At 35.3% G+C, this 16,650-nt stretch overlaps 1 protein-coding gene across 11 annotated transcripts in view; it reads left to right on the forward strand.

Annotated features, from left to right (window-relative positions):
• NTPase (ectonucleoside triphosphate diphosphohydrolase NTPase) overlaps window positions 1–16,650 on the forward strand; it is a 113,747-nt gene that overhangs the window by 62,094 nt on the left and 35,003 nt on the right. For all 11 annotated transcript variants that reach the window (XM_089092218.1, XM_089092226.1, XM_089092217.1 and 8 more), the window contains 4 exons: window positions 2,014–2,178; window positions 3,835–3,914; window positions 10,383–10,638; window positions 15,308–15,476. In XM_089092218.1, coding sequence (XP_088948344.1) covers window positions 2,014–2,178; window positions 3,835–3,914; window positions 10,383–10,638; window positions 15,308–15,476 — 670 coding nt within the window. The remainder of the gene's footprint in view (window positions 1–2,013; window positions 2,179–3,834; window positions 3,915–10,382; window positions 10,639–15,307; window positions 15,477–16,650) is intronic.

The raw sequence follows: 16,650 nt of genomic DNA on the forward strand, positions 1-16,650 counted from the left end.
AAGAGATTTCCTAGGTTTAATCGTTTCGTCTCCATTTCCAATATTTGTTGTCAAATCACAGATTGCTTGATGAATGTCATTAATAATTTTTTGAGAAGAAAAGAGGGCCGAGAGGGGACCGCTGGAGAACACCGCAACGAACATGGTTATCACTTGATTCCACATCATTCAGTTGCACATACATAGATCGGTGACTCAAATACGATGAAATAATTTTAAGAGCATTTCCTCTAATACCTCAGTTGTCCAACTTTTTTAGAAGAATCACGGTTCACTGTGTCGAATGCCTTGAAAATGTAACTAAAAATTCTTTATTCTCGTTGTATATTTTTTTAAATTTTAAAGTAATGGTAGACATTGCTAAATTTAATATATTTCCTTGGACATTGACTGTAATTTTAATGGTTTCTTCTAATATTTACATTCCTTCGTAAACTGTATTTCTTTGCCTTTTTGTTTGTATTAACAGTTCATTCCAGTTTCAACTATAGTTTTCAACGACGAAATGGAAACATGAACTGGTTGAATTTCTCTGTCTTTACTCTCCCTTGTTCTCTGTTTCAAGACACCTGGCGAATTTCTATTTTTCTGTAATTAATGTAAAAGGAAAATGTTCAGTGGATTAAAAAAAAAAAAAAAAAAAAAAAAAAAAAAAAAAAAAAACAAACAAACAAACAACAAGAAGATGCTGTAACTATGTACAATGTTCTTTTTTTGGGGGAAAATTGAAGTGACTAATTTTACCGATTCAGCTCTTTTTGTCAATAATGATCTTTGTTTCCAATAAGAGAAACACTGACTTCTTTGCTCTAGGAACAAAGAATTATTTTTATTTATTTTCAGGGATCTCCACTTACATAAAAAGAGAAATTTGACAATCATAAATAGGACATATAAATCCTGGTCATTTTAAATTCATTATGTATTTTTTACTTCACTTGCCTTGAAAAAATATCAGCCGTCTTATTTCGTAATGTATCCTGTACAATGATGATACATTGCGAAAAATTAGTCGTGAAATAGTAGGATTGATATGCATTCACCAATACTGCTGTATCTAGAAACTTTTCTTAGTGTTAAGCCACTTGAGGTCAGGAGGATTGAGAATACTTCTGCGCCATCCCACCCTGTTTTGAGCTTCTTCTTAAGTTACCCCCGAAGTAAACCTATAACGTTTTAGGGCATTTTTATAAAATCATCCCAGTCAAATACATCCCATCTCTAGTCCCTATTCTGACGCGTAGTGAAACTATCCAAGAGTCAAAACATTGTGCATTTGGAGGATATATCCAAACCATCTTGGCTCCTCCTTTTTGATGCTTCTGCTGAGTGGGGTACTTAACTCCAAATAGTATATTTTTCTTTTGATATAATTTTTCATTATTAGTTTTTGGTGTTTCATGAGAAATTTAATTTTAAGAATAGCAATAGGTGATATGTAGCTTTATTACGACTAATTTCTTGCATCACGCGGACACCGGCCGCCCGTGCGAAGCATGCTTTTTGCTGCTATATGTCTAACATACCTAACATGCATAACATTTTTTTTGTCTGTCCTCACTATTTACTTTAATTTCACTTGCCAGGCTTTGTTTGTTCTACTTTGTGATTCTTGCTTGACATACGCACTCAGGAAATTTTGAAGAGGGGTATAAGTTAGAAATGCTAAAACAAGTGAATTATATGAAAAACAAAAAAATCTTGAGACTACAGAAGGAGAGAGAGAGAGAGAGAGAGAGAGAGAGAGAGAGAGAGAGAGAGAGAGAGAGAGAGAGAGAGAGAGAGAGAGAGAGAGAGAGAGAGAGAGAGACATATAGAGATATAGATAGATATAGAGAGAGAGATATAGAGAGAGAGAGAGAGAGAGAGAGAGAGAGAGAGAGAATTGATAATATATTCTAAGAGTACTAGAAGAAAGGACTAAATCAATGAAATGTATTGCTAAATGCTAAGCTTGAAACACAATTTGCCTTTAAAATGTTTTATAGTTAGTAATTATCGCTTTTTTTCCAGTCATTTACCATAATGTTTTTCCGTCAAGAAGTCATGGCACAAATTTCTTAGACGATATTAGCGCTAGACTTGGTTTTCAAGAGCACAAATATATAGTTGTTGTTGATGCAGGCAGTACGGGCTCCAGGTGTCTAGCATTCAAATTTCATAAATCTTTAACAAGTGGTAAGTCATATTCAATGTATTAACAGGCTGCTCAAATTTATGAGAAGTCGAGATTTTTCAGCTATCGTAATTTTAATTTAAAGTGTACAAATTCGTCTGAACTAGAATTTCAGAAGTCATTTGCCCTAGTGCTACTACAGCTACCGGCAACTCTTTTGTAGCACCAAGCTACCTGAGGTCAACACATCTGTATACGTTCCTCCTCCTCCTCCACCACAGTCTCTTCAAAGCTTCAGCCTTTACTCTCTCCTATGAACTTCTGATTTCTATTAAACCCTTTATTATAACCTTTTCTAACCACATTTTTAGATGATTTACTTTTCGTTTGGGCTCAGATGGATGGTTAAAAAGCCCAATTTTTGATAACCTAACATCCTTCATCCATAAAACATGACCAAGCCACCTTAACGTTTCTTCAGTTATAGCCCTATAAAGTATAATTAAAATATATTTTTCGTATAGCCTATTGTTTGATATACGGTCAGTCAAACGAGTGCCTAAAGCTATCCTTAGACACATGGTCTTATCCAGGATTTCTGTTCGGGGGAGGGAGGGGGGGTACAAAAAGAAATTAAAAATCGCATCAAACATTTGTTTATATGCATTTCTGTTACATTTTTGTGGATCAAACCTTCTTTTTTTATCAAACCCCCCTCCCCCTCTGGATACGGCCTTGCTTAGACAATCCCTCTGGGAAACATCTAATGTGTCTTCCTCAAGCTTTCAAAGTGCCTACGTCTCAGAGTCATACTTAATCAACATCATTGCCGTCGCCTCCGATATGCTGAAATGCTATAATCTATCCTGACACCCAATAGAATTTATGTCTAGCCTTTGAAACAGCCAGGTAGTATGAACTACCGGTAGATAAAAAATAGAAGAAGAGAGAGAAAAAGACCTTGCTGTATGACCTACTGGCTGCAAAAATGTCTGAAAAAAACTGCTAATGGCTTCAAAACAACCCTGAATATCAGTCTTCTCAATTTTAATTGCAAATACGGAAGTGATATAGTTATGATTATAGTGATGTAGTAAGTATAGCTGTAAATACGAGGAAGTGAAAGACTGCCTAAACTTAATAGGCTAAGAAGTGTTTTGTAGCTCTTATTGAAAGCCTATATTTGGTTGGCTCAAGATGAAACTGTTAAATTTTCAACACATTTGTAGCTGTACTCCTCAGTATTATGAATGGTATATATAATGAATCTATACGGATCCAAACCATAGAGAGGGAGTCAGGGGACTTTTTCTGTGCCGGAGGAGGGTTTAAAACATGAACAGCACGGCTCAAGACCTTTATTTGTTATTTTCTTAGAAGCGTACCCTTCGCATGAAGAGCTGGAGGGGGGAAATTCGCTGACTTTCCCTCCCACGTAAGCGTAGGTATGATCATGTTTATTGCATTAAAACCTTAATTCTCGAACTTAGAGTTAATATCACTTTTAAGTCTTTCCTTTCGCGAAATACCATATGCCCTGTTGTTTACCAGGCGTATGATGTTTGGAGATCCATTTACCTCATAGGGCTACAGCATGGTAGTTTTATTTTGAAACTAATATTTTTTCTAGAAAAAAAAAACTGAGCCAGGGCTATTGCTTTTGTATTGTTAGGAAGATCTAAAATATTATACAGTTGTTTTTTTCCCTTTTTTCTCAGATGGTACAATAAAGCTGGACGAGCAGTTTTTTGTTCAGACTAAGCCCGGTTTGTCTTCTTATGCTGATGATCCTGTTGCAGTGAGTAAATCTGATTATTTACAACTATTTTTTCATTATCTTTAATATTGCTTCTTTTTCTGCATTTTTTTTTTTTTATTCATTATTTTGCTTTTTTTTTTGGCGGAAAAAGTGATAGTTTGTTAATAATTTGTCCCAAAAGAGAGACAATTTCCTTGTATTTTTCGAAAGATCGATGCTGCTGATACTATTACTGCTATTGCTAATCATTCACGTCGTCGCTTTTCTTATTATCGCTACTAATATTGTCAAAATAAGTTTGCGGCATAGGCATGCTCAAGATTGTTGGCCAGTGCGCACAGGTGTTATGAAAATAAAAATTGACCTTTGACCCTAGAATGCGAAAGGGGGCTACCGAGGAACATTGCTACTAAGGTAGGTAAATTATACTCCTTCATCTTTGACATCCATGATCTCGACGAATGTCTATTTGAAATGATTGGGATGAAAATCAGACAAAAAAGCAGACAATTCATTTCTGAACAGTAATTTTCCTACATCTTTGGGCTATTCTGGTCCGCACTCTAGGCACAATAATGATCGATGTTTGTTATAAAATGGGTTTTGGCATGAGGTATGGTGGTGAGTGATTTTGCGGCGCTTACTGAGTGAACAGAACCAGCAGTTTGTCCACTTTTCCTCCCCGGAGGCTGTTGCTTGACGGACGGGACTCACCTTGGGGATGTCTCTGACAGTTTCTTGGAGTCTAAACGACAAACCTGGCGTTTCATAGCATTGTTGCATAGGTGGCTTTACGAGTGTCTCATACAAAGTCATCATAAACCTGCGTCGCTGACGAGGTTTTGTCCCAGGTGGTGTGCATTGTATGCGTAAACGATAAACGAGTTGATGCAAGCTGCTTTCATCGTGCCATACAGTACGAAGACCGGCCACCGTCTCGTCTTTTGACTTGCACTCATGCTCAAATACATTTGATCAAAGGAGTCTACTTTCCCTTAGTTCGATTATTAACTCAATTTAGGCGCTTTTTTGGAAGATTTTGATAGAGCATATCCTTCGTGATAAGTTGAAAGCAAAAGGACTACCTTGCCCTTCTCTGGGTAGTAGGATCTATCCTGTGGCATTACTTCTTCTGAGTCGTCACAAGAAACGCAGGTCGGATCTTCCTCGTCACTGTCAGACAGTTCTAAGTCCTCTGCTTTGACTGAATTGCCTTTGCCATCACTGTCGCTTGCTTGTGCATCTTCATTTCCTTCATCTTCTTTTAAAAGTTGGGTAATTTCTTTGTCGGAAAGCGGACGCCGGCTCATTACTGAAAAAATACCCTGAACAGACGACAGTCAAACAGTTCGTGGTAACGAACTGTAAGTAAGGAGCGATGCGGCTCAATAGTAGCCGAAACTGTAAGAAACATAATCTTGATAATAATAGATACATCAAAAGAATCTAATTTTGATGCTCATTCAAAACAAATAAAATTCATGAAGTTTAATGGTACCCATTAAAAGCTATGAGCCTGAGAAAATTTGCCTAATTTTTTTAAAATGGGGGAAACACCCCTAAGAAATCAAGTGATCGTAATGTAAATCACACCGTGAGATTCAGAATACTAGAGAACTCTATTGTCGAGGTTTCAAACTCCTATATACAAAAATGTGGAATTTAGAATTTTTTTGCCAGAAGCAAGATCACAGATGCGTGTTATTTTGTATTATATTTTTTTCCTGGGGTGATTATATCGAACCAGTGACCTTAAAAGATTGGGAGAGGGCTCATTTGATCGGAAACTCAAAATTTCTAGTGCCCTTTTTAAGTGACCAAAAATGTTGGAGGGCAGCTACCCCTCCCCCCCGCACCCCTTTTTACCCAAAATTGTATAGTCAAAATTTTGAGATGGCCATTTTCTTCAGCATGGTCGAGAGATCTAATAACTATGCCTTTAAGGATGAATGAACCCCCCCCCCAGTCTCCGGGGGAAGGGCTGTAAGCAAGGTATGAACTTTGCCCATTGCTTACATATAGTATTGGCTATTGGGAAGTATAAAGATATTTTCGAGGGGGGATTTTCTGGTCAGGGTGCTTACTTAGGAGGAGTTTTCGTGGGGGAAGGGAATTTTCCATGAGAAGGGGGGCTGGATTTCCCAGCATTAATTAAAAACTATCAGAAATTAAATAAGAAAACCAGTTTTTTTCAACTGAAAGTAAGGAGCAACAGTAAAAATCAAAACCAACAGAAATTCTTCCGTATATGAGGGGGTTGCCCCCTTCTCAGAGCCTCGCTCTTTACCCTAAAGTATTTTTTGAATTTCTTAAAAGCATGTAATTCTGTTTAAACGACCCTTGTGTATTAGGAGTAATTTTTAAATAATTGGAACAAAAAGTCAAAATTAGCGTAAAGAGAGAGGTACTGAGTAGGGGGCAACCCCCTCATAGACGTAATAATTTTTGTTCGTTTTAAGTTTTAATGTTGCTCCTTACTTTCAGTTGAAAAACTGTTTTTTTTTTAATTTAATAATAATGCCAAAACTGGGTGAAATATACGATGTAATGGCTAAAATATGACCTACCATCGGCAGAGCCATGTCAACTACATAAAACATCTAAAAGCAGAGCCATGTTCGCAATTAAGTTTCAAATATTAAGAAATCGAATTGCTGAGTGAAAGGAAAAAAAAAGTTGCACAAATACTAGAGATGGGTTCACTTCACCCACTAACCTCCTATATCTTTGTCTCCGTTGATATCTGATGCAAAAACAACTGACTGACTATCTCCCTTGTGGTCAAAGACAAAAAACAAGAAATCCTACTTCTTTTCTATAACCCTCAGGGTATAGATTCAATTTGGCAGGGGTAAATTTCACCCACCGTTAGTATTCTAGGGTTAAAGGAATTACCATAATATTCCTTAATTTCTAATAGAGGATAAACTGCGTTGCTGAGATAGTCAGGCAGTCTCTTTTGGACCAATGGAGAATGGGGGCTCAACCTCTCCGGGGAAATTGCATTGGTATTTTTACTTCTTATGTATTTTGCATAAAGGCAACATCAGTATTAGATTGTGTTAAAGGGTAGTGGGAAACAAGGCTCTCACACTAGGGACTAGGTGGCCAGCCCCTTCGGTGATTTTCAAAAATAAGCTTGCAAGCCTTTGAAAAGGCTTTGAACTGGAGTTTGCTTGTCCAGTGTGGCATTTTGGTCTTTCTTCAGAGCATATTTATAAGATGAAAATGTCCAAAAACGAGCACTTAGAATCATGAATAGCTAAGGGAAGGTTTCATATCATTATCTACTAGGTAAATTCAAGATCACCACGCCGGCAGAGAGAAGGAGTCTCCCATGTTTTCGTTTCGGTACCAAGACCATGGATATTTCCTGCTTACGCTCCATCATCCCCAAACCCTACCTTACCAGCCGCAAAAGACTATCCCCAAACTGACTCCCATCCCCGCTAAACATGAAAGATATCGGAAGAGTTTTGTTCCGAGTTTCGTTGATTTATATAATAGCCAGAAAAATTAGTCTTTGATTTTTTTGTTATCAATTTTTTTTTTGACTTTTTAACTCATCATATTTTTGTATGTATTTTCTTTAATTTTATTGTTTTCTATTTTGTTTTTAACTTTTTAATTAAGTGTTGACCTTTTTCATATATATATATTTTTTTTTAGTTATGTTTGCCGTGAACGTCACGTCCTTCTGATGATATATATATATATATATATATATATATATATATATATATATATATATATATATATATATATATATATATATATATATATATATATATATATATATATATATATATATATATATATATATATATGTATATATATATATATATATATATATATATATATATATATATATATATATATATATATATATATATATATATATATATATATATATATATATATATATATATATATATATATATATATATATATATATATATATATATATATATATATATATATATATATATATATATATATTGTGTTTTATTTTTGGACATAAAATTCAAATTGGGCGAGCATGCTGTGAAAGAAATTTTTATAATAAAATTCTATTCTATTCTAAAAGGGCTTCTTTAATAGAAATAAGACGATTTTGGGTCATAGCACACGCAAAACTACGCTAATATGAAATTGCGTCCATGGGGAATAGAGGCTTAAACCGATTGACAACCCAGTTGCAGCCTGACGTTCTCTGCTTTTTAGAAACCTGTGTCATAAAAAAGGGTTAATTCTCTCGAAAACAATTGATCAGGAATACAAACAGTATATATTTGAATGTATCTCCCATATTAGGGGAAATGATCTATGTTTCGCTAAAAATGTCATATTTTGGTTTAAAAATATCGACATTTTTATAACAGTATTTTATCTTTTCTCTTCTTATCCTTTTTTAATTGAAAAAATTTAACGAATAAACAAGGACAAGCTAAACCTATCGGCCCAAACTTCTCAGTTATCCAAATCCGCAGAACACTCGTATAAAACTTGCGCTAAAAAGCCTTTTCGACATCCAACTCTCACACTATGTATTAGTGTTAAGGCTGGAGTTTGACTATAATGCTGAATATTTTTTTTGTTAATATTATTTTATTTTGGCCTCTTCCTTGTTTTTAACCTGCTCTTAAATTGATGAAGAGTTTTTTTTTTGTCTAAAAATATTGTTCTGCAGGTTCAAGATACACATATACTTTATTAAAAAAAAAAATAATAAATTCGTAGAGTAGGCTGTATTTTAAAGTTTAAAATTAGAAAGCGTTTTTACAGCTGCCTCAATAGAACTTTTTTAAAGAAAAAAATAGTTCCAAAAGAAATGAGATGTTATGAAACGTTGCGCGTACTAAATCACTTTGAAACTGTTTGTGTCGTCGTAGGTGAACATGAATCTGACTTTTCAGGTGTTCAGAGGAATTACCTTTGGTGGTGGTGGGGGGGGGGGCAGATAACGGTTCATTTTCAATCCAGGATTTTTACATTATTCTAGAGCTCTTTGCAGGGCTGCTCCTAGATCTGACCACCCCACCTTTGAACGGCCCTGGTCCTTTGATACAATCTTCAGATAAGGCGGAGCACGGGGATAAACTGATATCCTCTCCTTGTGTGGGGGTTGTGTCGTAGAAAAAGGTAATCAACTGTAAAACAATAAATGATGATTTCGGCATAGATTCTTTGATGATTAGAGAATAAACCGTCATTCATCGATCTTGACTAGAAGAAATGATCTGACAAAAATTGGCCTGAAGATGCTTTTGAGGTAATTAAAATATAAATTCTTGTCATCAACAGTCCGAATGAAAAAAGATACCCTAGCAATTGAACGAATAAATGAACAAACCGTTTCATCCGCGATGCTTCACAAATTGAAGATCACAAATTGTTTCACAATTTGCGAACAAATTATTCACAAACCATTTGTTAACAGTTTGTTTTTATCATAGCATATACAAAGAATTATTTAATTTGTTTAATTTGTGCCCTAAACCAATCGGTGTGTTATGCACTTAAATATAATCCGATTGAAAGTGGCCATTGTGGAAAAATAAAATATTTCCGTGCCTCTAGATCTCCACGACTTAATAACATATGTGTGTATACTTTTCTGCCAGAACAAGATCGCAATCTTGAGTTCTACACAGGGACTCGGCTATTAACTACTGTCGTCAACTTCAAAACCATAGTTTTGCTACCTTTAGAAATTATGAAAATGTCAATTATACCAGAGTTGCCACTGACCAATTTAAAGTACAGGACAAGGAAAATGAAGTCCGATTATTTAAGTTGATTGCGTGAAGACTTTCACAACTATGTATGTCTTAAAACATACGGAAAAAATGGGCCGTCAATCTTTAACGTAAATGATCTCTAAGTTAAGCTTAGGTTTTGCTTCTAGCGGACCTCAAAATTATAGAGAAGGAAACATGGATGACAGCAAACCAAAATTAAGTAAAAAATAGATGGCATCAAACCGCTTAAGAAGCATTAACTGTCCTTTGAAGATTGGTAATGTTTGAATTTTAACGGACGAAATACGTCGTCGTATTTAGCAGATCATTTCTGCTTATTTATTCTCACGGTTAGGACGTGGCAATAATGACGAAAATATGTTGCTGCTCTAAAAACTTTATAATTACTAAAGAATAATCTTTGAAAATCGGGTTTTCAGGTATGGATAGAACAAAGGATTGATCCAGCAGGCCAACGTTATTTTGATGTTCTTGGTTTTTTACCAATATTTAAAGATTCATTTGCGTAAATTCCCAAGATAGCAATTGGTAATATGCACATATGCTTAATATACTTAACGAGGGTAATATTTAAATTATATTCTTTCCTCAAGATCCAAATCTCAGGACTGAAACTCCAAGATTTTGGGGAAAATTACAGAGGGATGGCAGCCGTGAGTTATACCAATAGCATGACTATATCCGCTGCCATTGGAGCTTTTAATTATTGCTTCAAAATTAAACGTAAGAGTTTTTCCCTTCTTAGGGCGCTGATTCTATTAAGAAACTAGTTGAGGAAGCAAAGGCAGTGATAGACGAGTCGAAATGGGGAGAGACACCGTTGGTACTCAAGGCAACAGCCGGGCTACGATTACTCCCTGAAGAGAAAGCCAATCTCATTTTAGAAGAAATTAAAAAATATTTTGCGGTCTCTGGGTTTGTTGTATCCGATGCATCTGTTTCTATTATGGATGGGCTTTCAGAAGGGCTTTTTTCGTGGTTTACTATCAACTTTTTACTAGGTAAGCTAGCATTTATATTATTAATTATTGTGCTAAAAGTATTTGTAGAAACCATTTTTTTGGTTACAAAAGAGTTTCTTTGGTGACGGTTCTCTTTTTGAGTAACTATCGGCTTTACCGTGTTTATTTATAAATCATTTCTGTTTGAAATGCATATATTGCAAAATTGCTCAAAAGTTTCACAGGAAGTAGGAACAAAGTTTGGTATTCCCAAGTTTTGATCCGAACCTACTGGAGGTCAACGGGGGGCTGGGTAGTAGAAAAGAGTATGGGAGTGTGGCTGGTTTCCATCAAACTACTTTTGTCCCTTACGAAGAGCACTGGATCATATAATTTATAATAGAAGGAGTCCCTCCCAAGTTTCTACAACCATCCCTTCCATAGAAAATGGCCAGGATAGATACCAATTATTTTTTTTCTTGTTCGTTGGGGCCCCCTTAGCCTAGAGACTTGAATATATAAGTTTCGAGTCGACGGGAAGCAAACTTTTGGCCCTTATATGGGGGTGGGAGGGGGGACACCCTGCCCTCAAACATTTTTTTTGTATATTAGGTTCCTCTTGTACTAACAAAAATGTTGGCTGTAATTTTTCAAACCGATCAGGAACAAAAAGTCTTGTGCTGTTTTCGGACCTTCTAATGCACCCCCACCGTAGCTAAACATTAAAATTTGTAATCTGTTTGACCCAGAGAAGAATCCCTGAAATTTTCTACCCAGTATTCACACATGATGGTATTTATAAAACCTGTATAACCTGTCGTTATTTATAATAATGTCGTTATGTAAAATTGGCAATTTTAGTTATTTATAATCGTTGCCCTTGCGACTGCAGGGGTATTGTCTTCCTCCGAGGTATATATACTGGACGCCTAGATTGTCCCGAACCAAACAGCTATCGCAAAATTTGATTAGATGTCTCGGGGTGTTACGGAAGCTGGATAGAAAAAAAGGGCAGTGGGGGTGGGGGATGGTTGCCCTCCAATAATTTCGAATCCTATAAAGGCACTAAAACATTCAGTTTTTAGTCGTATGAGCTCCCTCTTAAGTTTCCTCTTAAGCATAGGTTGGCTGGCCCCCAGCCCCCCATTGCATTTCCTGGCTGAAGGGCCACGAAACGGAGATCAGCACCGCCGGTTTGGACCTTAAGGGTCTAGTGCCGCATCCTTTACCTTTTATCTTTACCTCTTAAGTTTCAACGGTCACTTCCCTACAAATTGTTAGAAGAAGCAAATAATACCTGGAAGGCATACACCTCTTACATTGGTTGTGCTGTATTGTTACCTTTCATATACATCGTTTCAATAAATGCTTCAGTCCTAAAGTCTCCTGTGAATGAAAACAGTACAAGTGAGGCTGCGACTAGTTACTCTTTTTCTCTTATCTTGCTGGGATCATGCTGGAAATCTCCGAGAGAGGAGGGGTAAATCTTATTTTGTAAGTATAGACATCATGAAAATGGGACCGAAAACTGTTCTTCTGATCTGCTTGGAACTTATATTTGTAAGTCCTTTGATCACTGCATCTTACTGTAAAGTTCAGGAGATTGTTTATTCTGAGGCTATGTAAAACAGTATTAGTCCAAAAATGCTAGTAAATGATTTTGTTTTATGGTTGTATCAAAGGGATTTGCGTAAATACTAGTATTTGTCAGCGCACATTGGCAAAAATCCAAAATGAAAAATGGGTTTTCCTGTCTACCTGACTGCACCGCGTTTGAACTTGTTTATCGAAACTCTTTTTAACTTGGTAGGAATGAAAGCCGCTCTACTTTAAAAAATCGCCCAGAAGTTCATTGCTCGTTTGAAACTTTTACCCAAGATAGCTAGATAGCTAGTTAGATTCAGTATTTAATGAAATCATATGATAAACTCAATACGAAATCATACAACATCTTAAATTTTTTTTCAAGTTTAGTAATGAATCTAACTGTAAAACTATATCTGGCTGTGGCCTTTCAAAGCCCAGCTAATCATTTCGACGATCATTTCTACATTTTCAGTGTCGATCAGTTATATGTTATACGTCATATTTTGTTCTTGTATACCGTCGTATTTATCTTATTGTCACTTAATCACCGTCACAATTTTACTCTCATAACCTGCTCTTAGTTTACTTTTAAGACTTTAAGATCAGCAAGGGCAGAATAACAAGTACCTGATACCCAAGAGCAAATATTAATACCTAGCCGCCGCACCATAAGAACCAACACATATCTGTGTAGGAATCACAAGATAGCTAGTTCGGTAATTTGCATTAAACACTAAACAACCACATTTCTCAGTATTCAAATTACCTACAGCAAAATAGAAACAAGATAACACGATTTAGCTAAGCTAACTTTAAAACGGCTAATTCACAGCAAATCGTCAGCACATGCAATATGCGACAAATTAGATAAACCTTGAAAATACGATTGAGGAATCCCGATGGTGACACCGAATAAAGACGAGCACTAAATGATCTGGTGATGGATCCATCCCCCGCCCCCATTGCCGACCTCTGGACTCAATTGGGATATTCCCGAAAAAATTATCTCCTGACCATAGTCCAATATATGAATTAGCATACTACAAACGAAGGGGCAACTATTACAGTAGACTTTACTTCAAACTTGGTAAGAGACTACCATAGCTGGCTGCAGAGCCGTATCCATGTTTTGTGTTCGGTGGGGGGGGGGTACAAAAAGGAATGCATCAAAATTTGCTTATATGCATTTTCGTTACATTTTTACGTGTGGGACAAACGGTTTCGGGGGTTCAAACCCCTTAACCTCCCCCCTGGATACGGCCTGGGATGGCTGTGACAAACCGAATCGAACGCGTTGAAGCATTCAACGTCCATTATGCGGTTTAAATCTTAATCCAGAAGACACATAATTTACTTTAGGAAGAGTTTCCGGAAGCAGAAAATGTTGGAAAACTTCGGTGAAGAGGCCGGCAAATGTAATGGGTCTATATGATGCGCAATTAGTCAGGTCCTTACCACGCTCCAGACTAGAAGTGACGCCCCCCCTCCCCCCAAGAAAAGAAAAGAACTAGCGTTAAAGATATATACAAGCACATTTGAAATAGTAACTGCAAGTGACTAACCACCTCATTTGAATCAGGATTTAAGCACCAAGGACATCAAAATAAATTTTTTATTCCCTGGGCCATTTTACGTCTATTCATACCTGAAAACGGCTATTTTAGAGATTTTTCTTTTGTTTATTTAAGATTAGAAAGTTTTTACGGTAATACCACATTTTCGTCAGTGCTGCCACGTTGAGCCGTTAAAATAAATAAGCAAAATTAAACTTGACAACACCTTTCGTCCGTAAAAATTCAAACATTTATGATCTATTGATAACCAAAGACAACTACACCTTCTTAAGCACTTTGATGCCGCATGCTCGTAGCCAGTGTTGCCATCTCTAGGGATTTATCACTATTTCTAGTGATTTTTTATACTGCCTAAACAAAAAATCACTAAATCAGCACATTAATCACTAGATTACCAAAGAAAATAACTAAATCAACCTAAGAATCACTAAAATCTAGTGATTTTTTTCACCGTGTGGCAACCCTGCTCGTAGCTTTGTTTGCTGATTTTTGCACCTACTTTATTTTTTTTTTTATTTGGCACCTGCTTATGGTGAAAATGTATAACTGGATCTGTATATAATTTTTCACTTTTCATTAAAAAGGATGTTTTTATTTAATTTTAAAGGTATAGGCTATGTGGTTGTGTAAGTTTTCATTTAACCAGCTCAGCCATATCAATGACAGACAAGAAAGGACTAAAATTGGTACAGCGGTAATAATACTATATCATATGATTTTGGTTCAACACTTTTGACACTACGAAGGATTAATCAAAACATGTGAGTGACAAGTCGAGCTCTAAATCTGTCAGTATCTTGCTAATGTTTTGGCAAAACGCATTTAATCACTTCAATAAAGACCTCCACATGGTCAGGTTTAGTGAGTTGTATAAAGCCAAAGTACCATAGTCATAATTTATCCATAGTTACCAAAGGTGCCGCAAACATAACAACTGTTCTAGTTAAAAAAAAGGTTACGGCGTTAATATTTCATGCTAGTATAAGGTTTTTGGATTTGTTGACAAACATGCATTAATATACTCCTTTGTATTATAATTGGACAATATTAAAAGGCTAAAATATAGTATGCTAAAGGCACACCCTCATTCAAATACATTTACGTAGAATCAGTAAAAGAAGCAGTTCTCACCTTCGACTAATTTTCTTCTGTTATGAGAATTGTGCAAGTCTTTTTATGCTAATTTTTATTTTATTTTTCACTGTATCAATCCTTGCTTGAAATTTGTTTTTCTTTTGTTGGCTTTTGATCATCACCTTCTAAGAATTAGACCCTAGGAAATGTTACCAAAGAATGATACTTTGTTCTGCAAATCAATCTGATCAATTTCCTTAGAGCAGATTTAAGAAAGTTGCCGATTGCAGTTCCAAAACGCCTCTTTCTAGAACTGATTATCGTTGTGGCAAATTATTTTCTTCTTACATCTAGGAGCGTAGTAGGATTTTTTTGTTTTATTTCAATTCCTTTCTCTTTCGTATGGATTTATCTGAATAAAATAGTCAGTTTATCAGCTATAATAGTCATAAACAACCGTTTAGTTAGTCTTTCGAAAGTAACTTTGTATTTAGATAGACTTGACGGAACAGAAGCAGAGACAGTGGCAGCCCTGGACTTAGGTGGTGGCTCTACACAAATTACGTTTCTGCCAAGAAAACAACGTACATTGGAAAAAGCACCGAAGCATCATGTGCACGATGTCATCATGGGAGATGGAAAACTTGGTATTTATTCTCACAGGTAACTAGTTTTATTTTCAAATTAATAGTTTAAGATTTATTTGTAGCATGCCCTTCTTTTGAGGTTAAAGCCAGGTCTGACAATCATTGTGACAAGATATATTATATATAAATATTACATATATGTATAGGTTTACAGAAGGATTTTTTTTCGGGAGGTACAAATTTTTTATTTTAAAAAACATCAAAAATGGATTTATATTCATTTTTGTTACGTTTTTAAGAGTCAGACAAACATTTTTTTTTTTTTGGGGGGGGGGGGTCAAGCCCCCTAAGCCTCCCTCCTGGATACGACCTTATATATATATATATATATATATATATATATATATATATATATATATATATATATATATATATATATATATATATATATATATATATATATATATATATATATATATATATATATATATATATATATATATATACATATCGTTGATTCCTGTTATTAAGAGATACAAGTATATGCCACTACTTTAATTTTTGGGGATTCGACCCAGGCTTAATTACCCTTATGGGTGGCTTTTGCAACGTATTTGCGTTTTACTAGATTGCAGCTATTGCTTCAACCATGATAGTTTTCTGAAGTATATGTTGTCTTGTAGAATTCGGATTATGTGTAAAATTCGTAGCAGCTAAACGAAAGGTAGTGAATTAAAAACTACCTACTACAAATTTCGAATCAGAAAATGCAACTCGCATGAAAAATATAAAAGTATATCCATTATTTGCGATGGAATTTATCATAATATCAATGTTATCTATTTATATTGGGTAAGTTTCTTTCAAAAAACGAAAAAAATGACTTGATTATAGAATACCGAGAAGCACAGTAAAGAGCCTTGTTTGGTATACTTCAATCATAAATACACCCTTTTAAGTTATGTTGCATGTTATGGGAGGCGTGTGTTGCATTTAGGCCATTTTGCTTAGTTTTTCTGGAATCTTTTAACTATAAACATCGTTATCATCGGATTCAAGCTTGTGTGCGAAATTTAGAAGCGACTGAAAACTCAGCCAAAACCTTCTTAAAACGAGCCTAGAAGTGAAGGTAACGTAACGATGATAAGAAAAGAAAATAGAATATAAAAACGACTTACATAGAATGTAAAAATAATTTACATAAAATCATTTATATAAATACAATATTGAAGATAAAACACATAAACATA

This window comes from Artemia sp. Qi Xiang Cuo, chromosome 7, assembly GCF_049724085.1.
Source record: "Artemia sp. Qi Xiang Cuo chromosome 7, ASM4972408v1, whole genome shotgun sequence".
NCBI classification, from domain to species: Eukaryota; Metazoa; Arthropoda; class Branchiopoda; order Anostraca; family Artemiidae; genus Artemia; species Artemia sp. Qi Xiang Cuo.